Consider the following 21504-nt stretch of genomic DNA (forward strand, 5'->3'; position numbering starts at 1 on the left):
ACAAATTGTTGGGGTTTTAAATACCGCAGCTGCAATGACAAGAGAAACACTTAACAATTCTGGTTCCATGGAGATTTAATTCATAGTACCACAAGGTTTGTACCAGCTCTCACAGAAAAAAATTCCAGTCAGCAAGCCCCCGACCCACCAGACCACTCCAGCTCAATTTGCCCGTGGCGCAACAGAAAAAGGCAGGCCTTTTTGGAATGTGCTGCAGTGCTCTCCGCAAAGATGTTACTGGATGGGAATGGCTTGACAGAGACAGAAACACACACACACGAAATCCAGTAAGGTTAAGGTTAGTCGACATCAAAATTCAAGGATTTTTAAGTACTTCCAAGGACTTGAAAATGACACTTTTACATTCAAAGGTTTCAATAGCCACTACGATTACAGTGCATCACCACTTGTTACGAGGGGTGCTGTAGTCGAGGGTCACACACACACGCACACGCACGCACACACGTACGCACGCACGCACATGCGGGCACACACACACACAAATCGAGTAAGGTTAGTCGAAATCAAAATTCAAGGGTTTTTAGGGACTTGAAAATGGGTGCTGTAGTCAAGGGTCTTGGATTGATTTTGACCACACGGGGAGCTGTGGTCAGGTGACTAAATGTGACTGTCAAACCTTGATAATGAACGCACTGGCAAATGTGCATTTACAGCGGAAAGAAAAAAGAATTACAACTGGCAAGTTATGTAGAATTTTGAACAAGACTACCTTCACATACCATAGTAACAACTCTTCCCCTCTGAAAGCTGAAAGTCCCATCTTAAACACAACAAAAACATGCCATTCATAAGTGTCATTTGCAGGCTAAGGGACATGTTTCAGTAGCAAAGTAAAGCAGCAGGTATATGGAACACTTTATCACTGCTGCTGCTGACGGGCTTGCAAAACACACAGAAGGGACGGCCCCTCAAAAATAAGCATAAATGTTCCTTTGCACCACATAAAGAAAGCTAAGCGAAGGCACTCAGTATAAGTAATCCTTGCTGTCTTGATTAAGCTCAAGAGGGAATCATCATTAGTGTATCTTATGTCCAGAGTAGGACGAAAGCCTCTCCCGGCGATCTCAAATTACCCCCCTCTAACGTCGGCTGACACCAACTTATGCCAGAAAATTTCCGAGTTTCATCACGACGCCTAGTACCCTGAAGCCCCCAACTGGGCTTCCCTTTTCTTGTTTGATACCCATTCTGTAATGCTAATACACCAGCTGTTACCCACGCTATGCAACAAGGCTTGGAAACAAGACAAACACTGGCTGGCTAGCTATTCTTACCTTGTAAAAAGGGTTCAGCCTCCCAAAAGCCTTGCTCAGCGTGCCCGAGATAAAGCCGCTGCCCTCACTGCCACTTGAGGTTCCTTCCTTGGACTGGTCTGTGTCATGAGTCATGAGAGAGTGTAAGGACCTCCCGAAAAACCTTGATGATCAGAACTCGATCAAAAATCACGCAGTACACGTCAGATAACACTGTACAAGATCTCATAAGTGGCATTTGAGATTATAGTACTAGTTGCTGAACTAAACACGGATTAGCGTTGAAAGCTTAATTAGAGAAAGCACTCGTCTTACTGATTAAGAGGTTTGGCAGAAAACAATCCTGCATGGTTGTTCAGCAGTATGCTTCAGGCCCATTTGCATTGACTTCAGCTTACTTATACGGTAATTAAGCAGCCCAGGTGTAACGTCTCGCGACAGAAAAATGCACAAAGCAGGGTCTTCCGAAAGACAGTTTCAGCGGACAGCCCATTCTTTGGTTTCAATGAGCACTGAAAACGATGCGTGCTTACTTTTGCTTCCAGAACTTGCTTCTTTCTTGCTTGGTTTCACATGGACCTGTGCGACATCATCAGGAACACTCTGCTTCTCCAGCTGGAAAAAGCCAAAGGCGACACCAAGTAAACCAACTAAACCAATACCAAGTAAACCAATCTTGAAAAGTAACTCAAATTCCTATTCTGCCATGTCATATTTTGATCTCAGAACCATGCTTTTCTACTTCCCTCTTACCCCAGCATAAGGGAGCAAAATGAATTTTTTTCATTTTGGTTAACTTCTGTGCCTTTCTCCTTTCTCTCTCTCCGAGAACCAGATTCCATTCCCTTTTCGTGCACACAGGCCAGCACACAGTCCAGCTCAAGTGCAATAAATCATGGAGCATGGCATTCAAGCAAAGGCACTACATTCCACGTCATTTTAGCCTTTACAGGTAGGTGCACATGATGCTGACATCTCATTCAGACAGGCATAGACGTGTCTGCAAAAATAGCGATCGATTTTAATGTCTTAAACTAACATCTATGCTAGGCGTGGAGGTCTTTGGTGCCTTTTAGTTGGAGAACCATTTATACATGCAGACCTGCCAGTCTTAGAGTTTAAAAAACACTATTGTGCAATGCAAACAATATAAAATGCGATAAAAAAATAATAAAAATCATTTCACTATTTAATATGCTTGTTGTTCATTACAGATTCGCAGACTATGTTCTGTAGGGATGTTGTAAACAGGACGCCCTGTACTGTACCTGATGTCCCACGTAACTTGAGCCAAACATTAAAAGTATGCAAATGCCAAGTAGCTGGACAGAACCAAGGTAATGTTGCTTGCCATCGCTTGGAGATACTCAGAATATTATTATTATTTTTTTGAATTACAGCTAATTACATATTTGTTCTTAATTAATCAACTTCTCAAATATTCTAGTTAGGTAGATGAAAAGTGTCAATGAGAAAATTGTAGAGCAACATGAAAAACTCTGGATACAGCTTTCTGTTGCTCAATGTGTGCTACATAAAAGTGTTTTCCCAACCATGAAATAAGCCCATGAATACACGAAAAACTGCCACGCGACTGGCTATTCAAGGCACTTTGTATGTATTTGCGAGCTTCTCTCATGCTTGGAAAAACACTTTTATGTAGCATTAGGCAACAGAAAGTCGTAGCGCCAGTTTTTCATGTTGCTATACAATATTCTCATTGACATCTTTGATCTAATAATAATATCTAAGAAGTTGATTAATTAAGACTAATTGTGTAATTAGGTGGAATGCAAAACATAATCTGAGTATCTCCAAGCAACGGCAAACAACATTAGCTTGGCTCTGTCCGGCTATGTGGCATTTGCATGTTTTTAAAGTTTGGCTCAAGTTACGTGGAACACCCTATATAGTCACAGCAACAATTATCTGTGTCACAAAGAAGCATAATATGGCAAATCAGTTCTGCGGAAGCCTGCAAGGTGGAGGAAAGTACATGAAAGGGAAAAATCCTTCTGAGAAACCCATACAGGTTTCTTTTGTAGCTTCGTGCTACAATATGGGGGTATGCCAATTTTTCCCTTTTACAGACAAACAGAACTGTGTATGAAGTTTAATAAGGCAATATTCACGTAACAACTGCAGAAGATTTGGCTTCAGTTTTACATTGGTTCTGTCAGTTGATGTTGCTGCCACACGTGTGTATGCCCGTATAATAAATGGGTCCAAAAAATTTGGCCTTAAAATATTACTCAGTGACTGTGTTTCTAGCTACTTTGAAGTTGTTCCAGCCTAAGCCTAAACTGTATTGAAATTAAAAATTTTAAAACATTTGTGTTAACACAACAATCATAAATGAGCTGGGAGTCATCACAGAGGCCAGATTTTTAGGCGCTAAAAATGCAGGATTTAGGAACATAAAACGGGCACCAAATGTCTCATTTTAGGAACCATGGGGGGTGAAATAGGCACTACAAATTGTTCACAAACTGCAACTTGTTTTCTGTATTGAATGATTATTGACAATTTTTATGGTAAAAAAACAGAAGTAACGTCCACTTACGACACATCAACTTAACTGTGCAAGCCATCAATTCCCAAGTGCTGGCTGGGCACTCGAGAAGCCGCACTTTTGTCAACCCGCATGTTTAATATATCTGTTCGGACTCAATGAGCAGACAGTGCACAACTGATAGCCAAACTTTCCTACTTACAATGACGCATCAAGTGGTGCAAGCATGAAAAACACAAAATATGTCAGAAAGCGGCCAAATGGTTAATGACAGAAGCTAGACCTTGTGCTCCATGAATTGAAGTCAACAAATGTTCCAGTAAGAAATGAAGTATCAAACACTGTACGTTTAGAAATCTATTAGGAACCTATCACAGTAAGAAATTTTTATCGTCTATAGGTTTTGAAGTTCAAGAATGTGCCTCTTCTCATTCACAATAAGCTTCTACAGGGTGAAAACAAGCACATAATTTCGGCAGAGGTGAATGGAGCGTTTTTCCTATTTCCATATTTTTGAGGGCATCACGCTCTCGTCCTTCTTTATGCACAACTGAAATTTTGCACGAGCTTTTTCGACAGCTGCTGCAACACACATAGGATGCATTAAACTTGTGTTATGGCGCGGTAACTTTGTCAAGTTTCATAAACAAAACTCTTCAGCAAGTGCATTTTTCTATGTAGTTATGCCTTTATTCCTCGCAGTTTTCAACGCACGTTGGAGCACAGCAGCGCGTATCCCTTCCACAAACTTACTTAAATAAGCAGAGTGGGGCAAACAGCAGAGCTTACTGCTTTAAGTGAACCACTATAGGCTGGTCTTCTCTGCAGAACCACGAAAGAGAAGAGCCACGAAAAAATAGCGTCGCGTGACTATACAGTCCGTAATGCTCACAGAGAACTTTGCAAGCATCCGCTCAAGATACACACAGCGCAATCTACAGTTGCTACTCTTTCCAAGCTACAGCCAACAGTATACATTTCTCAGCAGGCTGTGCGTTTTTCTCTCTAAATCTTTGCCGTCAGTGTAACATGCAAAGTAGCGTCCACTGGCGAAGGAACATATCTTTTGTGATTTTTTTTTTTCTCAGCCCGTGCTGACTAGTGTCGGGCAGATGGTGAGAGACCCTCAAAAGATCAGTAAACGTTACAACGCAAGTTCTTATTTGCCGGATCACAATGCCAAGTACGCAGCAGCATCTGCCAATGCTGCTAGGTCTTGTGGCAAAAAGAATGTGCTTCTGAAAAATGAGCTCCTCAAAAAGGCATATTAAGGATATAAGAGCAAAAATAGGCAAATGTAGGCACAAAAGAGTGGAATAGGTATTAATAGACACAAAAGACCAAGATAGGCATTTATAGGCACTATAGAATGAGTGCTAAATGACTTCTTGACCCACATTTCATGCTCCTACCACAAAAGGGTGCAGACGCATGGAAATAAATAGGCGTTTGCCTACAATGGTCTTTAGCTATCACAGTTCTGTTACAATCTCAAAGAAAGTTCACTTGTTGCAAGCTTACCTTGCAGCCGGCACCATCTGAGGAATCTGAAATGAAAAAGAAAAATGTAGGTTCACATATCGCATAGCTAAATATATTGTGTACTTAAAATCACTGCATTGATCCATGTTGGAGCTTACGAGTACCTATATGCCAATGCCAAAGCCTCGTTACAGTTTGCCCAGCAAATCACTTCTTCCAAATTTGCCAATCTTTCCAGGTTTCCTCCAACTATTATTTACTGTTTGAGCAAAACTTCCGTTAATGAAATTGCGGCAAACACAAAGAGGTGCTCTTTATCTAGGTGCAAAATCACCACATTTATGGATTATAATAACGGGAGCGAGGAGAAGGCTACGCATTGAGCATCTTCCTACTCAGCACTCCATATTTGTAACAGTAGTGTAATATGTTAGACAACAGATGTCTTAGACTTAAATGGCACTCTGAGGGGAACCTGACATACACCATTACGTGTGCTTTTTCAACTGTTTTTCCCAATGCGGTGTTTCTCTTTTCCTAAGTGGAGACCCACCCAGCCACTTCCTTCCCACCCTACCCTTTTCCTTATTCCCCTCTTCCCTTCCTTTGATTAATCAATGCAGTTTTTCCTAGTCTCTCTCTCTCTCTCTCGTTTTTCTTTATAGCTTCCCCAATAACCCCGCACTTTCTCCAGGTGATTAAAATTTCTCTGACAATTTCAAGATTTTCCCCGTTTCAAATTGCTGGGCACCTGAACTCACCAGTAGAATCTGGCTGTGGCTGACGCCGGCATCGCGGGGGTGCGGACGGTCCCGACGGTCCAAGGAGTGCACTTTCTGAGACCACAGTTTTGCTCTTTTGCAGTCCCGATTTTTTCGGTTTAACTACAACTGCGTACTGTGCTTGAATTTCAGCCAGTCTCTGCTGCTCCTGCTGCTGATGGGACAGCGAACCTCGAACCGCTTCGTAGATGCTGGCATCTGAGAATGAGTGCTGTAGGGGAAGCTTGGCAGCAGGCATGGAATTGCCCGTTTTCGAAACTTCGGTGGACTCCTGCTGAGGAACCCTGATCTGGGGACGGTACTCGGAGTGGTGCTTTACAATACGTGTCCCTTGCTGCCTCGTTGCAGCTTGTGCATCTGCCAAGGCAGAGCGACAGGCATACACATTTTCGTAATCTGGGCTTCTAATGGCAGACACGCCTTGGCGTGGATGGTACACGGGAGCAAAGGGAACCGAACCAAAATTTGGCACTGATGACGTCGAGTGGGCCATCGGGTCACAGGAAGGTGGCAGCCGATGTAGCGGCCTAGATATCATGTGCGGCGTTGTTCTGGGTTGAGGTGGTACTTGGTAAATGCTTTCAGATGTTTTTTTCGGGGAACCGATGGTTGCATTGCCAGCACGCCCGGTTTCGTACTTGGTGCCCCAGTAGCCGTAAGTGCGTGGTGGCTTTGGAGGCGGGTTGCTGGTGAAGTAGTGGGCTCTGCCGCCACTGCCAATAAAGCCAGGTTGCACCGGGTAGATGGTCTCGTAGGGTGGCAGCGGGCGCTTTACTTCCGTATCTGGTATCCTAATTACGTGTTGCTGATCGCCATGTGAACCTGACATGTTCTTTGCCATGTGCAAAGGCGCTGACTGTGCACGTCCAGGCTGGAGAGCCAAAAAGCCTTTCCACCTTGCATCTTTCTCACACGGTGCATCAGTCTCTGTAGCATCGCTAGATTCTGCGAAGAGGGTGTCATACTCCGTGCCTGATCGCTCGTCATGCGTTGTGTAGATGTCTGAAGTGTCCATGTCTGATGAAGACGCAACTAACGGGTCTTGCCTCGCATTCTGCCGTGGCAACTCTTTCTGGTTGGCATGCGTTCGGAAAGCGGACGGAAGAGTAGCCGACTTCTCCTTGTTGGCAGAGACAGAGTCGTCCATAGCTGCGCCGCTTTCACAACCATCTCTTCGTGCAACGAGACGGGAGTCCTCTTCAATCTTGACAGGGCGGCCAGCGACCGTGCCCTTTCCTGCCTCCACTTCGTTGCTGTTCAGGTCTCTCTTCACAAACGTCTTTCCATCCCATACCTGCTCATACTTAGAAATGGAGCCGGAAGCAATGCGATCGTTGAACGACTTCCGCGACGTGAGATCAATAATGGCTCCTCGAGGATGCTGCCTTATCACGTTTTCAATCCGATTCATGTTCTCCTTTGCTTCGAGGCTTACGTTCATGTAACGGCCGTCAGACAAGCGAGACATAAGTTCATTTCTTGCCAAAACCATGTCTGAAACATTTACGTAAGTGTTGTTCAGAGCCGATATTGGGACAACACGCAGTTGTGGCTTTGCCAGTTTTGTCTTTGGTGGAAGCCTGGGAGGTGCATTGTCATCCTTCCGTGGGAGGAAATCGTAAATGCTGCTTCCTCGAGATTCGACCTTTTGGGGCTGCACGCCATCAGCGCCGCTTGCCAAGGCAGGGAGCGTCTGAGACTTCCTCGCTGTGTTGACAGCGTAAAACGGAATAGGCGCATACAGGGTCTGCACTGTTCGCTTCTTTGTCGGTAGCTGCGGCGGCAAATCACATTTCTGACCCAGTTTGGATGAAATGCTGCTGGAGAATGAGTTCCTTGAGGTTTCTGAGAGTGGTTTCGAGCCTGGTGTGTTGTTGTTATTGTGCGAGTTGAGACTGGCGAGGTTGGAGCTGCTGAAGGACTTGTACAGAACGTTCTTCTCCCACACTTCACTGCTGTCCCCATACCAGCTTGTTGCAAGGTTCTGCGGCATTGCGGCTGCTTCGCTCGAGGAGCTCACCATCTGCATGGGTGTAGTCAAGACCTTTGTTGTCGTCACGGTCGCAGGCACAGACTGCTCAGCTTTGCTGGTCTGGTTCTCTTTCTTTGAAGCTGTGCCTAAACTTGCTCCCAGTTGTTTCTGGCTTTTCTCTTGGTCTCGAAACTCCTTTGCCTTTCGAGCTGAAGGACCGAGGCTTTTACGCTTCGACAGCAGCGGCTTGAACTTTGATGCAGATGGCGTTTCTACGCCGTCTGGTACTTGTGCTACTGACGGCCGTCGTGGTGCGACTCTCTGGCTGTAGCTCCTAAACACAGGCCTCCTTCTGCTTGTCTCTCCTCCGCTGATGTCGTCAGAGTCAGACTTCTCAAAGAGAGCTTTAAGCCTTGCTATGCTGGGACGGCGGATGACGGTTGCCTTTCCAACAATCTTTCCCGAGCTGTCTGCTGCTTCTGCCTTGCCAGGCGATCCCTCCAGGCATATGTTAGTTGCGGAGAGGCTTCGAACACGGCTAAGAGTTGAGGCCTTTCCTTGCTCATCAGCCGTTTTTTTCTTGCTGAGGCTCTTTTTCGTTTGCATGGGGTCGTCCTTGCAGGACTGGCTATCTTCGTCGTCTGTAATAACTGAACTACGAGAACCTCCCCTTGCGTCAGAGGATGACAGAGCGGAAGATGACGTCGCCACGGAGTTGGGCTCGGGACTCCACGACATGGAACGGTTGGCTCGAGCCTGCCTCTGGGAAGCATCCTCGGTGCCAGCCAACACGGGCACGGGTTCTTGAGATGGTGCAGCTTTTGACTCTTCACCGCCAGCAGTCACTTCTTTTTCTTTATCACACTTCTCATCTGTAAAGGCAACAAACAATGCAATCAGAGAAGCTGGCATGACTAATCAAATTGCACTCAGCAGTCAAGGGTACACAGGAAGAATTTGTGCTAATGTTGATATGGATTTGTAAATTCACTGTCAAGCCAAGCCACATCATTTCATTGCAGCCGTCCTACCTAAGAGGTGAAAGAACTTGCCATTTTCGGCGTTTTGCTTTTCTTCGCTCCTGTTTTCCAGACCAAGGTCATCGAGGTTTTCATAGATTTTGTCATTGCTTTGAATGTTTTCGCCAGACCCCAGAAGTGGTTCGCCGTCCTCGTCAAGGTTTTCATAAGTGTGGCTATCTATTATCCTGAGCTGCTGCTCGAAGAGGGCGGCCACTACACGATGAACCAGCACATACTGCTCCTAGAACACAAAGAAGGGAGTGATGGACTGTAAGCTCTTGCTTGCGCCTGTAGCATCAGTGTGCACGAGGCATCTAGCCTGAACTGCAAGGTGCATTTTACTTAAGAGAACTCAACTAAAATTAAAACACCAGGTTTAAGTCATTAGTTGTTCGTTCGTACTTTCGTGCCACATATACTTGAACAAATAGTTTACACTAAAGAACACAGAGCGCTGTTCACAAGTTTTATGGTACTCATCATATAGCCATTGCCATGTACGACAATATTTCTAATGCTCCATAGCGACTAGCACAAAAAAAAAAAAAAACTGCATTTGGTTATACACCTAGGATCAGAGCTATGCCTTAAATTTTGCTCTTGCGTGGCTTATTATGGAAATATTAGTACGAGACATTACATACTCACATAGGTGAGACAATATCATTCACTTGGTCTGGTCAGAAGCGGCTGCTACACGTTAAGTACACGAGCAGCAATCAAAATAAACTTGACAAAACATTTTGTCTGTACATTTCACACAATAGTCATGGGCATAAAAAAACTGAAAACAAAAAAATAAGGTGTAGCTTCCACACACCTTGGTCTGTACCATGGCAATCCTCTGCATTCGCATCTCTCGGATTATCTGGTACAAGCTGAAGGAATCGGTCAATTTCTGAAAAATTAAGGGGTCATAATATTGGTCAACAAGCTTCAAACACAAACTCATTCAACGCTACCAACACGTTAAAAAAAAGTGCTCTTTCACTTTAATAATTCAGCATAAAATTACATGCGTTAATGAGATATGTGGCAGCCATGCATGCATGCTTGCTGTGCACAGGACTCAGATGAAATAGTTAAGCTGGCTTTGATTAATCTAATTTGACATGCCAAACTGCAACAACAGGATATAAGAAGCATTGTAGAGGAGGGCTATGGATTAATTGTGGCAGCCTGTGGTTTACAATAAAGAGAAAAATAATTGGAGCTGTATTAGTACCTTTCTACAATACGAAAAAAGAAAAAAAAAGCCATTCTGGCCATAATGAGGAGGCTTTGTAAGCTATAAAAGACGCAAGAACGAGAGGCAGGTGGCGACACCATTTTGAAGTACCCGCATCAACTCGCCGTGATTCATATTGACAGCCATCTGCTCGGGCCTAGTAAATGCTTTATCAGTAAAGGTGGACTACAGTGCATTCTTAAGGAAGCCAAAGACTCAATTTAGGAAGTTTTAAGAACTTTTACTGGGACGCAATGGCCCTATTACGAAATAATATGTTGAAGTACATGACATCACACTGACATACCGGCACTAGGGGTTTTGGCATGAAATTCAGAAAATGGAAGCTTAATCTTTCTTATCCACTAATAAATATTCTACAGCGAAATGAACAAAAATAGTTTTGAAAGACTACTTTATCAATCTAAACTGAATTAGTGTTTCTCTTTGGTGCCCCTTTAATGCGCATTTTTGCATCCTGCCGACACCAGAATGCAGCTGCGCTATCGGGAATCGATCATGTGGCCTTGTGATTAGCAGCAGGATGACATGGCCCAGCAACTCTACAGCTGTAGTGGTGTGTCTCAGCCAACGTTGACAACAGATAAGACGACATACAGAAATGAATCGCAACGTCACGAGCTATGCTCCGAATCGATATAAAACTCTCCATAAAATTGCACACAGACTCCACCGGCAGTCACACACTGTGTGCATATTAGACGATTTTTCAGCACACATCTAACAGTAGTGTTATGAGACGCACACAGCGCACATTCTGAAGCCTTAATTTCGCCAGCGTTTGCTGTTCTGAGCTGCTACCTTGTCGTATCCCAATGCGGACACACAGTGCTCCAAGGGGATGTTGTAAACAGAATGGTGCCAAGGCGTTCTTCAATATACAACTTAGCACCACAATATGGAACAAAAGAGTAATTGGTTCTGCGGTGCTAAAAACACCGGGCAAGGCGTTGGCAGATGCCAGAAAAATAATTTTTGACAAGCACTCACCCCAACTCTCATTAGACCCCAGACGTAGTCAATGGCACAAATAGTTCCTGTCCTTCCGCATCCAGCACTGGAAAGAAGACGTCAAGGAAAGGATTAGCAATACATTAAAATGCATTAGCCACTTCGGCGGGTCATTACCAACTGCCAAGCACATATCAAAGTGCGTCCAGAACAGTTTTATGGCGAGACCAATGGTACCCATATCGTTTATTGTTCGGCCTGGTGTTTGTTTGAAACAAGCACGCTGACTTCACGCACAGACATTAGAATTATACTACATTTATTGAAGCCCACTTCCTCTGGTACCGGGGTTACTGAAAATCACCCATTTCTTGCACAGGCCCTGCTGGTTACAGTACCATGAGTGACTGCTTGTCGCTAGTAACTACCCATTGCATCACAGCACCAAACCATCACGATAATAAAATGGGACTGAAACCAGAATACAGGTCCTGATTATTATACATAGAGATCGCTTTGCAGTTCATACCATGCCCTCAATATGCCGATGTCACTGAATTTTGCCAAATCAGTGCTGCCACGAAGACAAAGACAATCAATAGCCATAGTTCTCAGCAATTACGGTTGTAAATGCTTAGTGTGTCAAGCAATAGGTTCAATGGTCTATCTTTTTTTCTTCTGGAGATTTGTTTAGTATATTGTTCACACTGAAATCAACTGCCAGAAACTTTCTACAGCGTGTGCCCCAAAAGATATAAATACCAGTGCAATACCAAGACCAGGCACAAAATGTGAATCTACCAGTGAAATACCAAGACCAGGCACAATATGTGAAACTACCAGTGAAATACCAAGGCCACCAACAAGATGTGCCTGGCCTTGGCATCTGACTCAAACCTTCCCCTTAGTCTTTCTCAAGCGGAGGGAGTCTTTTTCTGGGCACCAGAAAGGTCCGTTTTCTTTTCACGTTTACATGTCAGTGTTCCTGTGTGTTGCATCTTAGAAGTGTTATTGCAATGATTATGCACCACACAGAGGGGCAGCCCTTGCACTTTTTGTCGCCTCGGCCTGAGGTTCAACACTTGAAGACCTCCTGAGCGATCTAAAGTCTGCCGCTCCAGCGTCTACAGTGGAAATTCACCACCAGTTATTGCTCAGGCCAAAATTAGGGATACTCTAGAGAGAACTCTCGGAGATGCCAAGCCACAAATGGATGGAACAGTTATACAGTAAAACAGTTATAATGACGTTGAAGGGGCAGCAATAATAACTTCGTTACGTTCATTACTGCCCATAATGCACTATGGATCTCTGTGGGGGTTTCAAGGGGAATTTCACCTACTTTGTTATATCCATTATTTCGTTACACAGTTAAACCTCGGTACAACGAAGTTGGTAAATACGGCAACTTGCTTTGTTATATCGAAATTTCGTTGTATTGAAATAACTTTTCATGCCAACAAGTACAGTCACCGATCGAGTTTTCTTGCATAAAAGGGATTGCAGAATTATCCGAATTATTGGACAATCGAAAAAAGCAAATTTGAATGAGAAAATTCATTTTGATGAATTCAGGAGTCAGCGACGAATCATATGCTTTCACACCACGTCGGCGATGTCTTCACATCGGCGGTGTGAAATAAGCGAAGCCAGCCACGCTTTCGCATGCACTCCTCCCCCGCGGCTGATAGCGTCACCCACATTGGATGACGCTATCATGAAAAGCGCTGGCAGCAAGAAGCAAATGCTCTGTCTGCCTCTCACTCCAACGGGACACTGAAACTCGAGATTACGCAACCCACGCCCACTCTTTTCACATGCGCCAGATTACCTCTAAAGCAGGATGTGCGGCTGCTTATGCGATCAGCCGCACTTACAGCCACAACCGATACATGCGCCAACTTACCCCTCTCCGCCCCACGCCCCCAACGCGCGCTGGATCACATTACCGCGAGCTCCCTCTTTCCCTTTGCTTGCGCGGAAAGGTGGCACTCGTGAAGCCACCATTTTTCGTGTCTTACACTCGCACCATTTTCCCTCGCACTAAAGAACACAGTGCGGGGGGGCACGATAGGATCTTATCGCACTTGGATTTTATACGGAACATGTGGCTCCACTACGGTGGTGGCAGCTGTCGCGCGGCGCGAGATTTGAGAGGTGCATTCGCAAGCAGCCGCTTGTAATTCAATCATTTGACCATCTGCGTCCGCAGAAGTTTCCATTTGTTGCCTCGGCATTCCTTTGTGGCGGCAGTGAAATTTTTTTATATTGAAATCGCATACAAACGCACTTCGTTATGTGTTCTAGATCCCCGGGTGTTCTATGGACAAGAGATCACGAAAAGTTAAATACTTCGTTATAGTCAAGTTTGTTATATCAAGGTTCAAATATCTTGTTTCATTATAACGAGGTTTCACTGTACACACATTGGCTCATGGATGATATATTCACTGTAACACTGCTGCTATTTGTACTTGAGGATGACCTCGATGCTTTTATTTAAATACACATCCATGCCAAGGGGAAAAAAAAGTTGCCCAGGGGAAAGAAAGTTGCCCAGGGAAAAATAAAACAGATTCAAAGCTACCTCAAGTCTGTGCACAGCAAAATATAACACGACAAGGACAACTGGCATGAGTATAATACGCCACAAAAACACACACACACGCATTGTGTGCATGGTGAAAAATGTGTTTGCACTACGCAGCCACTGTCTCAAGTTTATCCACACACCTGCAATGAACGAGCACTGGTAAGGCTTCCGAGGCCTGGCAGTCTCGCACCAGCCGAACCAGGTCCACAATGGGGCCCACAGAGGTCGGAACGCCATGGTCAGGCCACGACCAGTAATGGAACTGGCACAGGGTGCGCTCTTCAGTGCCACAGCGAGCACGCAGCGTGCGGAGCAAGAAGTCTGGGCAGACCTGTTTCCATTTAACCTGCATCGTGAGCAAGGGCGCGCATGCTGAACTCGGGCGCTGATCCACTGAGAGTCGGTGATTGAAAGACTGGCTGATCAAGGCTGAGCGAGTACTTGGCTGATTGATAAACCGACTGATTGATTGATTGAGAGTGAGTGATAGGCTGTTTGACTATATCAGAATGAATGAGAGTGATTATAAGGTTGGTTGACTGAGGGCTGATTGCAAGGCTCACCAATTGATTGTCTGATTGACTGAGTTTAAAATCCGAGAACAGCAGACGGACTGTGAGAGATGGCACTATGAGGGGGGATCTGGATTTATTTTGACCATACAGAGCTCTTTGACACGCACCCAAAGCATGGTGCACAAATGCTGTTGCAGTCTACTTCCACCAGAGTTTGACCGTGGCTGCCAGAAGTCGAACCCATGACCTTGCACTCGGCAGAAGAATGCCTTACCTACTGAGCCACTGCGGAAGGTGCACTTTGGTGAAGAATGAAAAGGATCCTTCTGGCGCAGCAACAGTGCAATCAAGCAAGAGACGCATTTTCCAGAATGAGTGTTCTCTCTGTTTCTTTTCTTTTTCTATGAATATATCAATGAGAGTGTACTGTCTGTTGGAAACTGAACGTGCTGTGTAGTGACGCCTCTGTGAAATTTGGCCTGAGGGGGAAGCAGTGGTTGTTTCTGGTTTCAAGCTGAACCTTTGGAAAAGGTTACAACAACTGTCAGTGATCCACCACTGTCAGGAAATAAGCAAGGACCAATAAGTTTGAAAGACTTTACACTACACATAGGCTTGGTAGACTTTGCGCATATATTCAGATGCCTTTTTCTACTTGCAAGACACTTCTTAATCACATGTTGAGCACTCAAAGAATGCCATTGTAAACATGAAGTCAAGCTTAGCTGCTGCAGCATAAATTCCCTCATTGAAACAGAGCCACGTTTGAATAAAAAAATGAAATCACTAGAGAGAGTCAAACTGCAGTTAATAGTTGATCAACAAGTAAGAGGGTAATACCACATAAAAAATTCTGCTGCAACTTAATTATGTGAGCCTCCCTGGGCATAAGGCAACAAAGTTTTTAAAAATGTTTCCTCCTGTGAAAGCCACACCGCACTGACAACTATCACCGTCACTGCATAAAATGAATCAATAGCTTTATTTCTGTTCACAGTGCAAGCGTAGCTTTTCCAATTGAAGTCAACCATGATTATTTGACACCACTAATGTAAACTGCTGAGGGCATGCCATATTTACTCGTACAAGGCCCAGGCCCATCCTAATGCAAGACCCATATCTCTGAATTTCAAGCTGAAGAACTTAGCAAAGAAAAAAAAAAAAAACTGTTTCACCAAAAGAATTTCACATCAACACATTGCAGCACAAAAGATGAAGCAAGAGATACAAAGAATGATAAATGGAAAAAAACTCAGTGGGTCGTTAATGTTCGCATGTTCTGCATATTAGTCATGGCGCAGCATGCTATGTTAACAAAGGGACGTAAACCTGACTCATCTAAGGCCTGCACCGTGGCTAGATTTAAGAAGAATAAGCACGGGTCTTACACAAATAAATACGGTAAGTTGCAGTGCAAGAATAGGATTTCATTGATTTGATTACTTACCAATTCAACTGTGATATTGCCATACTGTTTCTTCTCCCCTTCGTTGGGCCAGTATCGTTCACATTTATACTGAAAAAAAAAAGAGGAGTGTGAAAAGCTGGCCAGACATTATAGTCTGACTGAAAAAAGGTCTTTTTTTTTCCAGTTGGTCAAAGTTTTTATTTATCATTATTATTATTTTTACACAACACCCTTAAAGGCCCTCGGAAGGGCATTGCTACATAAAGAGGGGAAATTACAAGAATGAAGTAAGCAACATGGGAAGCAAGAAGAAATCAGTAAATTGGAGCTGATTATGATATCACACAGATGAACCTTTCAGTGCCAACTTTTTTTTTCTTTTTTTAGAAAACCACAAAAATTTCCAAAAATTTTTTTATGACTGATTCATTGGGAACAGCTTTGACCCGTGCAATATCATTCATTATTTTTTATTGCCTTTTACTGTGAAATCTTTTTTTCTACTGTTCTTAGGTTGCAGACCAGGTAAGGCCACAGAAATTCTATATGAAGGGCTATATTTCTTGGAACAGAACATTATACTTAGTTTATGTGTGGCAATGTAAATTTCAATACAGTACAGTTGAAAGTCCAGCGTCCGTCCGTGTCTAACACCTCTTCCTTGTGTGCGCGTCCTTTGTGTTTCGCTGGTACCCCTTTTTTTTCAGGTTCATTATACTTCATGTGACGCATTATTGCCTATGCAGCGTGGAAATGACATTCCAGAGGCCCCAGTGGCAAAAGGTTTTTGCAGGGCCATGTCCACGTGGGAAAGCTCGTTTGAGGCTCTAAACCTTCCTGCCAATAATTATTAAGTTGGCGCTCTCAATATGACTCGCTAGAGCTTTCCTGGTCTAAATGTTCACTTGAGGTGAAGAAACGTCCAAAAAACACCAATAGGAAAATGAAATCATAAGACAAGAGAGTGGTTGATCAATATTACGTTGACAGGTCAACAATTTCAAAATGCACAGATGTCATGCCACATAGTGTGTCACTTTCAATTGCCCAAACTGATGCGAACTTGGGATGGCTTCTTTGCTGCCTGTAACATTTCTCATACTGCTCCCTCGAGGTAGGGACAGTATAATGTAAGGATTGCTTTTGTTCGACCCTATTCTTTGCTTATCACCCATTGTTCATGGCTGGCCAGTCCCTCCGATAATGTTGGTGAAGTGTCGCTCGGACTACCGACAAAGCGCAAGAAGGAATGCCATTGTAATAATCGTTCAATTATTGCAGCCCAGTACTGGATTGCGAGTACGTATAAGTTTTACCATGATCGACAGTAGTTGAACATGGCTTGTCTGACGGAGCCAACATTTAGACAAGGGGCTGTCTTTGTCAGGGTCACCTGCCGTGGTAGCTTAGCAGCTATGGCATTGCGCACTAATCACGAGGTCGTGGTATCAAATCCAGCCTACAAGGCCCATATTTCAATGGGGGCAAAATGCAAAAATGCTTGTGTACCATCCATTGGATGCATGTTAAATATACCCGGCTTGTCATAACTCATCTGGAGCCCTTCATTACGACATGCCTCATAATCAGATCATGGCTATGGCATGTAAAACCCCATAACTTTTTCAAATTCTTTTTGTCAGGGTCTCTTGGAACTGCGGCTCTAGAGATATCTTCAACCTCTGGCGATCACTTTAAGTTTCCATCTTAGTGCGTATTCTGTCTTGTTTAGGTTTCGCCATGCCTATTGTAAACGAAGAACAAAGAAAGAAAAACAGTGCGTATACCTTTCCAGATTCCTTTTCATTACAAGCCATGATGATGACTTGCACCTCACACTCCCAGATCATCCTCCAAAAGTCCATGACCGTCGTCGGCAGTGGCCCTTGGGATGCTATGTAGGCTCTGGAACCGCTCGCACCCTGTTTTGATAGTAAAAGGAACTCAACTCCCAGACAACGCTGCTTTGTTGGAAAAACAAAAAAATAAATTCTGAACTTTTGTGCACAATGAACCAAACAACACAACACAGGCCAGAGAATAAACTACGGGGACACACAGGCCCATACAAACAACCAAGTGGTCTACTTAAAGCAATGGCAAATATTGTCATGTGGAACCAAACAAGAAAAAGATTACTTCAACTTTATTTATTCTTCTAGTATACACTAGAAACATCCTCCTGGGCTAAAAGCTGCCGTAAGCATCTTCACAAATATCCTATTAAATTTTCCTTATCTGGCCTGCATTATGCTGTTTCAATTGTTCAACTTAGCAAAGGTGCTCCCCCTAATCAGACTTCACGTTTTTTTTTTTAACGAGTCACATACCTTAATTAGGTTGGCATTAATGTAGTCAGAACCAGGCACTCCAGGATACTCGGATAAAATAACCCTCGACAGGTCATCTGCAATAAAAGCATAATGAGCACCAATACCTGCAAATTACCTCCAATGTGGCTTCAGATAGCGATGTTATATAGCAAGGAGCCACCAAGGCACACAAAGAACATAAACATATAGCACACCATTCCCATTTGTCCATTGCCACAGAAAAATGCAGCGCAAAGGGCAATAGACAATAGTCATTGAAATGGAAATGGTTTTTGCGCTACAACTAGCCTTTGATACGATTAACGAACAAGCCCATATTTTCCAACAGCGTGTTATGGTAAATGTTACATAAGTAACTGTACCTAAGAATTGAACATATTTAAGATAGCACAATCATTAGCATGTTTTATTGATGTACAACTTTCTGGCACTGCCTGTTTTAAAATGTGGCGAACGTTACCCAAGTTTCATGAAATGAAAAATGATGAGGGAAAAGTTATAAATTAATGTCCAAGCAATTTTTAAAATGAACGTGTTGCTTTAAATACTAAGGAAAACAAAAAAATTACTTCATTTATCTAAACAGCAGCCGTGCCTTCTATGTTTCCCTGTAGACAACGTATTGGTGCATTGAGAATACACGAAGCAGTAGCTGAAAAACATCCACTTGATTCCAATACAAAAAATTTCATTTGCAGTCCCAATCATTTGCTCTTGCTGTGCAGCCTTATTATCACGTCTGCTATCGCATGCAAATGCAATATATTGCCCATCTAGTTCTTGAACACAATCATTCTTTCCAGAAAAACAAGCCTGGTGTAGTTTGTAGGCATGCTCATGTACGTTTGTGGCATTTTCTGGAATTCACCTGGTGATTGCGAGTGCATTGTGGAAGATTTGATAACACATGTATAAAAGCAGCCACATGCAGCAAATGACCATCCCTCGATTTTTGCTGACTGCACTTTTTCTGTCCTGTTTAGGTTCTGCCATGCATTTTGTAAATATAGAAGAAGTCGCCACTGAGTTTTAGAGAGTACAAATTCAGGCGACAAATTGTTTACAGTTTATTGACACACACTGCACGCTTGTCGTCACTCCCATGCGACAGGATATAACATTTCTAAAGGTGACAAACAGGAAAATGTGATGTAAATGAACACCCACAAGTATTGCAACCATTTCTCAATTCTAGCTACAATAGGCTACAAGCACACCATCGGCCCAGTTTAATGTCTTAAGGGCTGCCACTGAACAAATGAATTTGCTGTTAAATGCACAAGTTTCATATCATAAATGAAAAATCATCCACTGTACAAAAGCAATAAAGAAACAAGCACTTTGCAACTACAACTCACAATGGGCAGTGACAAATTACTGATTGGCTCAAGTGAGAAAGAGCGCGATTAAACTTTGGAATCTACACATGTGCTAGAATCTTGTACACCAAATCAGAAGTGCGTCACATTGGTATAGCTCAATTTCAGCACGAATGGCAGAAGCAGGACAAAGCAGGCAAGGCAATTTGGCACGCTATGCTGTCCAACCTTTTTTTTTTTTTCTGCCATCCCGTCATTTGAGCTCTCTCAACGCATCAACTTCAAGTAGAATTTTTGTGTCTGCTAGCTCCGAGACATAAAAGCAAAACTTTGCAGTGCGGTGTCGAGTTTCCCGCCTACTATTCAAGTAGAGCTTGATGTCAAACATGCTAGAGAGAATATATATATATATATATATTTCAAGCGAAGAGCGACATGCTTACATGGTAGAATATCTTTGTATCTGTTCTTCTTTCGGTTGACTTCCTTCTGCCCTTCGTTGCAAGCATATTCAGGATCATGCTTGAGGCGTTCTGTAAGTTCCTTCAAACTCTGAAATGTAAGTAAACAAAGGCTTGAGTTTGTGACGTTGTCTTCTCTATAACAGTGCACAATAGCAGCTGCGGTTCACTTTATGACGTAGGATACACAACATCACGTCAGCTATAAACTGAAAGCGATCGACACACGTAAAGCGGTGTTTCTTCCATCCCGAAACAGGGCAAAAGTTACGAGCATAAACTCCGTTTTACATGCATTCAAAAAGGAGGAAGAAACTGCAACCCAGACGGCGGCGTCGCGCCGTATCCCGAATGAAACAGAAAAAATTGGGGCAAGGCGCTATTTTAGTAACAAACAGTCAACGACCTTATTTCCGGGCCCACAATTCAATCTAGTATAATCCGTACAAATTATTCGTGCAACTTATTCCACGGAAAGCCTTGACACAGCACAGGAAGCGAAAGAAAACAGCGCACGTACGTACCTGAAACTCGGCTTCGAAAAGGTCGTCCCCTAGTTTCTTGCGCGCCTCCAAAGTTTCAAAGTGGTTGAGGAAATTCTTTAGGACGACTTTAAGAGGCATGACGCAGTTTGGCTGACACGAAAACATGTGAGCGGGCTCGAGTGGGGCCGAATTACGCGTACAAAGCACCGATGAATGAGCAAAATGTTACAAATAAATACAGCCGCCCGTGGACAAAGCCATGCGAGCACAGCAGGCTGAGAGCGGCATCACTGACGCACAACGCACTCATACACGAGACAAAAAATAGGTCAGCGGCTTCTACATACGTCTCGATGAACTCTAAACAAGCGTAGTACACAACGTCCTTCAACGCATTAGGAAGCAGTAGGAGTGAAAATATTCTCGGCCGCAAAACAACTAGCGAAAGCACGCAAACTTTTTACATTTTTTTAGCAGAAAGCCGCTTGACAATGCCGATGCCGCTGCATTCAATCGTGTCCGACATCCGGTTCTTTCATTCCGTGCACAGCGTGACGCCCTGACGTAGGGTTAGTCTGGCTGAAATTTATTGCTTTTTTACAAAGCTACAAACATTTTATAACTATTTTGAAAAGGGTCTGAAGGAAAGCTAATAAGATAGTGAGCGAGTGTGCTGCCTTTTTCACTATGCGGCACTGTGCCAGCACGCAATTACGCGCAATAAGCTGAACATAGTCGACCAACCTTGGTCGTTTTCTTGTTTTTTTGTTATTTGCATATCTGCTGTTTACTGTAGACGTTCGGTTCGCGATTTGTCAAGTGCTGCATTGGAAGACTGTCGTATCGTTCCCGTTCAGGAAGCAGCAACATTCTCGAGTGACCATGTGTTCGTCCTTGTGACTCACTCTGTCCAGGCAAGCGGACGTGGCGTAAAAAATATGTGAGCTGTAGCCGCCTCCGCCGCCGCTTCCGCGCGCGTTTATTGAAGGGCGACGATGAAAAATGCACTACTGGTCGTGCTAGCAGTGCTGGGCGCGTTGGGAGTGCTCTTCATATCAATCTACCTCCTGAGGAAAGCGCGAGCCATGAGCGCGGATGGTGCCAAAAGCTTTCGCTACGTCAAGCTCAGCCAGAACGGCGAACGTG

The 21504-nt window shown here is 43.8% G+C and overlaps 1 protein-coding gene across 1 annotated transcript in view; it reads right to left on the minus strand.

Moving 5' to 3' along the window:
• LOC142585366 (uncharacterized) overlaps nt 1-21075 on the minus strand; it is a 29516-nt gene extending 8441 nt beyond the window's left edge. The window contains exons 1-13 of the mRNA XM_075696080.1: nt 20398-21075; nt 19856-19964; nt 18091-18167; nt 17548-17682; nt 15800-15868; nt 13978-14183; nt 11284-11350; nt 9865-9942; nt 9075-9285; nt 6030-8894; nt 5308-5333; nt 1808-1889; nt 1296-1393 (exon numbers count right to left, since the gene is read on the minus strand). Of these exons, the coding sequence (XP_075552195.1) occupies nt 1296-1393; nt 1808-1889; nt 5308-5333; nt 6030-8894; nt 9075-9285; nt 9865-9942; nt 11284-11350; nt 13978-14183; nt 15800-15868; nt 17548-17682; nt 18091-18167; nt 19856-19964; nt 20398-20523 (4149 nt within the window). The 5' untranslated portion in view covers nt 20524-21075. The remainder of the gene's footprint in view (nt 1-1295; nt 1394-1807; nt 1890-5307; nt 5334-6029; nt 8895-9074; nt 9286-9864; nt 9943-11283; nt 11351-13977; nt 14184-15799; nt 15869-17547; nt 17683-18090; nt 18168-19855; nt 19965-20397) is intronic.
• Nucleotides 21076-21504: the final 429 nt, after the last annotated feature.

This window comes from Dermacentor variabilis, chromosome 6 (genome assembly GCF_050947875.1).
Source record: "Dermacentor variabilis isolate Ectoservices chromosome 6, ASM5094787v1, whole genome shotgun sequence".
Taxonomy (NCBI): Eukaryota; Metazoa; Arthropoda; class Arachnida; order Ixodida; family Ixodidae; genus Dermacentor; species Dermacentor variabilis.